Source organism: Homarus americanus, unplaced genomic scaffold (genome assembly GCF_018991925.1).
Source record: "Homarus americanus isolate GMGI-L3 unplaced genomic scaffold, GMGI_Hamer_2.0 scaffold32091, whole genome shotgun sequence".
In the NCBI taxonomy this organism is placed as follows: Eukaryota; Metazoa; Arthropoda; class Malacostraca; order Decapoda; family Nephropidae; genus Homarus; species Homarus americanus.
This window is the reverse complement of record NW_024732890.1, coordinates 275,839-282,382: the sequence shown is the minus strand read 5'-3', so window position 1 is coordinate 282,382 and position 6,544 is coordinate 275,839. Positions and strand designations below refer to the sequence as shown.

At 31.5% G+C, this 6,544-nt stretch overlaps 1 protein-coding gene across 3 annotated transcripts in view; it reads right to left on the bottom strand.

Annotated features, from left to right (window-relative positions):
- Positions 1–2,911: 2,911 nt before the first annotated feature.
- LOC121869201 (tumor protein p53-inducible protein 11-like) overlaps positions 2,912–6,544 on the bottom strand; it is a 59,895-nt gene continuing 56,262 nt past the window's right edge. For all 3 annotated transcript variants that reach the window (XM_042370438.1, XM_042370437.1, XM_042370439.1), the window contains exon 6: positions 2,912–3,182. In XM_042370438.1, the coding sequence (XP_042226372.1) occupies positions 3,109–3,182 (74 nt within the window). In that variant the 3' untranslated portion in view covers positions 2,912–3,108. The remainder of the gene's footprint in view (positions 3,183–6,544) is intronic.

The window sequence follows — 6,544 nt, the reverse complement described above, 5'->3', positions numbered from 1 at the left end:
TGTTGATTTATATCATAATTCCACTAATTTATTGCAGACCCAAGACTATCAACGAGTTAAGAGACTATCTTTACCAAGGTCCCAATATATAATAAAATAAGATATTCACAGTTCAGGTATCAGAGTATAGTTTGAATCAGAATATTAGATATGTTGCATTATATACTAGGCAGCATCTTAGACAAAAATATTAATATTATATATGTTAAACAAAAATCTTGAATAAGAATAAATGTGAAGATATTACCGTAGGTGTCAAGACCATCCAATAAATATCCAATTCTCTAGTTACTATTAAATATCAGTGATGTAGCAGCAGTTAATTTTATAAAGTGACAAGGAATTTTTCTAGAAATACGACAACAGAAGATAAGTGAACATCATCTAGTAAATACATTACTGTATACTGTTAATTATAATACACAGAAGACTATGATGCATTATACAACAATCTGATAGAGAATATGTTCAGATATCAGCTATGATGATTCAGTTTTGCAAGTATTACAATTAAGAAAATGCAAACTGTGCAGAGTCTAAACTAGAATTTTCACTTAAATTATAATAATGGACGTAAAGAGCCCCCATATATGCCTGGACATTTCTACACTACACTAGGTCCTCTTTATTTCCTCCCCCATTAAATCTAATTACCCTCCATGGCATCACTACATTAAACTCAAGAATTGTTACTTTAAGTCAAAAGTTCCTTCAATTCATTGCAAATTAACAGCTCACAACATTAGACTGTATTGGAAAAGAGGCTTAGGAGTTCCTGAATATGAGTTTTGACTACTGTATAAGTATTTGTCCTGGTACAGTATACCGTACCATATATTGTACAGTACAGTACTGAATTGGAAGCAGTCCTTAAATCAAATTGATTTTATTGTATTAATATTGTTAAGTAAATGTAAGCCACTACTCATGTCTTTCATATAGCAATTACCTTTTGTATTAAAATAATTCATTACCTACTTTAAATAACAGTTTCCAAAGAACAAGTTTATATACTGTATTGTGAATGGTCTCCCTGGAGGACAGCTTCTCTACACATACAAGTTTTAATTAATTTTTCCAACTCACCAGTTTCATATAAATTGTAAAGAATATTACAATAACACTTATTTTGGGTAATAGGAAAGATTCAAACATCACTTGCCATATGTAAAGTTTGTCACCTCAGGCCACCGCAGTCCTAAACTAGCCGACTCTTTCATGACATGCCCTATGTCTGCTAGAATGGTGATCAGTTTTACCCTTGTACCCTTCAAAATAAATTGTACAATAACAACAAGGAGTTTCAACATACAGTACTCTGTATTAAAAAATAATCAATACAGTATAACTAGAAAATATACATTTGCAAAACTTTTTGGCTTGTAAAACATTTGGCACAAAAATTACAGCCCTAAAATCTTGAAAAGACTTTTAAGTCAAAATATACCTTGCTTAAAATTCCAGGGAATTACCATCTTTTTAAGGGCATCTGTAAGTACCATCAAAAAAAAAAAAAAAATATATATATATATATATATATATATATATATATATATATATATATATATATATATATATATATATATATATATATATATATATATATATATATATATATATATATATATATATATATATATATATATATATATATATATATATATATATATATATATATATATATATATATATATATATATATATATATATCGGTATTTATAAAATAATTATTATAATGAGTACCTCCTCCCCCCCAAATAATGAATAATGGTAATCATGAACAGCAAAGAAAAAAGAAACAAGCATTCACAGTACAATACAGTACAGTAATTACACACAGGTTCAGCCAACTTTTGTCCTGCATGGCTGAATTTCAGACAACTGGACATCAACTACACCAAAACTAACTACTGTATACTACAGCACATTCATTCATTCATTAATCATGTACAATACTTGAACAGTTGTTTGGATGCAAATTAATAATGAAGTTAATTAAACTGTACTAATGCACTTGGCTATAGTCAGCAATATACGATTTGGAAAGAATAATTAAATTTTGAAAAACAAACAAAACAAAACCGTATCATTCTCTTGGTAATAGGATGGCCAATTGAGCTAACAAATGTTAATTTTGCTAAGTCACTAACTGTTATAAGAAAACCACAGTAACGTACAGTACTGGCGCAGCAAATTTAGTAATTCATTAATAAAACAGCTTAGACAAGTGATTTATGACGATGAGCCTTTGTCCAGAAATTACTTAATTTTTCTAATAAGTAATACCCCTGTCATATGTGTTCATTATCCTTATCTTATAATTATCATATTTAAATATTTTTCTTCCATAATTTTAAGTCACCTGACAGGACTAAACTTCATCTATCCAAGCTACTATATTGAGAAATTATTCTTACAGCACAGGACTATGTTGCTTTCAACTGTGAAATTGTAATTTTAATGTTTTCTTTAACATGGTGTATATTACTGTGCATAAGCCACCAATTAATAGACATCTTGATTTATATACCATTTCTGGCTATTGTCCACACTCACACACACATGTATACACAAATAAATTTGTTTTATAATGATAAAAAAAAAAAATATGGAAATGTCCAAAATTGCACACACTGCACCCTGGAAAAAAGATGACTCGGACATATTGAACAAGCAAAATGCGTAAGTGGCTAAATCTCTTCTCTAATCTTTTTCAAACAACTTCAGTTTTCCTTCAGTTTTGTTTAAAATATTGCAGTTATCTCCAAAGAACCTCGGTTATCAACTTATTCTGTACCGTTGATTTACTGTACTGCATTTATAATGGAAAATACTTTTATTCTTTACCCATTTCTAAGAATATGCTGTAACTTTTCTCAGTTAGACCTTCAGGATTATAAGAAAAACATTATTCCTCTGTCCAATGTTTTTTTTCCTCCAGCAATTGCTATTTTGTGAAAATTATTTAAAACACATCCATGACTACCCATTCTTCAGCAGCTATGTACTGCACGTTTCTTTCTCCCCATTTTATTATGACCCCCTCCTAACTGACCCTTCTATAGAGGCCTCAGTCCCTCTGCAAGACAGCTGCTCAGCCATCGTTCCTTAATGTTCTTTGGGGCCATGGCTGGGTTGCCGGAAGCCACTTGGTTTCTGGCCGCGTATGGGAGTGTAACCAGCTGAAAGGCAAGACACAGAGTTATGTCCCAAAACACTGAAGTAAAGCTTGGTACTGCATATTACAACTACAATTAAACATCAGGAGAGCAATACTCTCAAGACCGATGCTCTAATTACAGGTAAAGTTGGAGACAGGATTACGAGGCTAAGGTAAATTCAGATTAAGGATGCACCAATAAACAGGTTACACACAAAATTACTTTGAAGTCCACAAATCCTCATAGCTGGTATGACACTTCAAAGTGACTAGATAATAATCATAATGTATAAAGTAACACATAAGTAAACCAGCATTGTCCGGATCATCAATTCATTTCTTGGTCTATGACAAAAACAAAAGTAAATCAGTCCTGTGTACAAGTAATTTATGGGATAATAATTATAACTCTACACATTTTTAGTCACTGAAATAGGTAAACGTAATTTCTAAATGATGAATCACAAGAGATATGTCAATACAGACTTCATGAGTAAGTGCTAGATTTGTAATAATAGTATTTTGCATTTTTAAGTACAATACCCGATAATATTGAGGAATTAACCTCGTCTATTCCAATCATGAAATGTGTGTAAAGTTATATTTCTTTTCTACCTTTACAGAAAGCACTGGACTGACAATTGAAATCTTTAAAATGTCTCGGAATGAAAATTTAAGATTGTATTCCTGGCAGTGATGGTTGTACTTGATGTGACTCTGCTTCCTTATTGGGGAAAAAATTACTACGATCACATGTATATAGAAATTAGTCACATTTAATGAAGCCAGTCAAGGAAATGCTAGACTTTCACAATAAATGTTTCTTCGCCCGTTTCTGATATAATAACGTCAACCAAGCATGATTACTCTGCAATACATGTAAGTTTTGTAATTCCCAAATACTAAATTACTTGAAAAACAACGTGTATTAGACAATGAATGTAATCCATTCAAGCTTAAGAAAGCAACATAATTACTGTTCAGTTTTCAGTCATAAAGAGAAAGAAAGTAATCATATATATCTGTTAGTGGACCTCCATCATTAGAACATACTGTCCTGTACTATATCATTCTATAGTCACCTAAAGTTTTTCATTTTAAAGATGTGATTTATTGCCTACAGGTAGACTTTTAATATTTATACATATGCATTCTACTTTACTACACCTTAAAAAATAAGGAAAAAGGCTTTTCTTGTTCAGTAAATTTTCTTTCTTCATCTTTGTCAACCCTTTTTCTTCCTCCCCCCTTCTCTCTCTCTCTCTATGCCTGCCCCTACATGTAAACACCCACCCATGCATCCCGCTACACCCTCACCCAAATGCATTATCGAGTAATGCATACACAAGTTCTCACACTAATATGCATACAAACATAGGCAATACAGTTAACTCAAAGCTCACACTCGCATGCTCTTCAACTCACTTCGCACATACAGTACAATATTCAAACTTACATATTTTAGTACTATACACATGCACTTGCACACACATATGCAAATATGGATTACATTAAAGATAACACACAGTTACCAGCAAGTACAAACCTACAGTATATGAATAAAATACAGCTCCCTTTACTTTCAGAATCACATATACAGTAGGTAAGTGTGCATATGTCATTAATCTAACTTGTGTTATACAGTAAGACCTCAATAGCTTGATTTTCAATATCTCTGACTCCTGAAATCTTGGACATTAATAGACGTGCTTGGACATTTTTTTGTATAAGTTGGAAAATGTTAGCATGGTCATTTATAAGTGACCTGACAAATTTATTAGTGTTGTTGATCACCCAACTACTGTATAACATATATATATATATATATATATATATATATATATATATATATATATATATATATATATATATATATATATATATATATATATATATATATATATATATATATATATATATATATATATATTTGTTTGCAATATATTTAAGCAAAATGAAATAAGTCAGTCACTTGCTTCAAGTATATTATGAAGGGTTTGGTAATACATATGTATTTTGTTTTGTTAGTTAACTTGGTGATTTTTTTCACTATTAAAAAGTGTGTCTGGTACCTAAACTTTCACAAATAATAGTATTTCAGTATGATATGGCTGCAACAACACACAATAAATCTTCTAATTGAATCTTCTATCACATAAACAAGGTTCATCACTCTATAAATAACAATTGTGTGTCCCCACCTGCAGTGCTGGGTCCAGGTGTGATTACTGCACATTGAAAAAGGTGGATGATTCTTTAAAGTGTTCAAGGTCATACCACACAGCTAGTGCCCACTTTCAGCTGACTACCCTCCAGTTACTAAACATCCCAAAGCTGTCACACAGGATACTTGGTGACAACAAAACAAAGGCAGCCCTATAAGCTAAGAACTTGGTTAAACGACAGAAAGTACCGATTCATTTATCGAGTTATCGGTTCTGGGATCAATCTGTCATCCAGTGTCATTAATTCAGAAGCTGTAGATAGCTTTAAGAATGGTTATAACGCTCACAGAAGAGTGATAGAAAATGAATGAAGAAACAATATCTAAAATGTAAAGAAAATGAATGCATATCTGTGCATTTTACTGGTAAATCTTATTGAGTTTAGAATTTTTATTAGATAAGCTAGAAATTAATTCACAGAAGACTGACAAATGGAGTGAGAAGTATAGTTAAAAGGTAGATGAGCGACTTAATGATGTTTGGCAATGTACAATCAAAGATTATACAGTATTCTTCCCTGTTCTTTTCCATTCTACTTCCTGACCACCTTTCATACTCAAACCATTACAATTAATGTTAATCATAGAATGAATACTGTGCTGCTCATATCCCATTCAACTTTTTTCTCTTGACTTACAGTTTGATCTGCAATTCACACCATTCTTATTTTCAGGTGTGTTGGTCTGCTCTATAAAGATCTTTCCTAACTGAGCAAGTGAGTGAGAAAAATTAGTTTGTACTTTCAATCTACTCTTACTACAATGCTACAATTCCTTACTGCTTACATGTACCTAGCTCTCCTCACTAACACAGCCGGTGATCAATTCTACATCGCCCTTGCTAGAGTGTACTTACTGCTCACAAAAGATTTTTTTTATTTCTATGACTTATAAATGAATTATGAACAAGGGAATGAACGATACATCATAACCGACTGCAGGATAAGGACTGCCCTCCGCCTTCATGTCCAAACATAAAACTACCATTTAAGAGAACCCCAACACACAATAAGGTAGAACTATATACATTACTCCTTTTGATAGTATCTTTATCAAGTTAAGTTATATAATTATTTAAGAAATCAGTTGTATAAAACACGGTTTTACATTAACTGACTTCCTTTGTATCATGTTTGCTATTTATCAAATCTTTAATACTC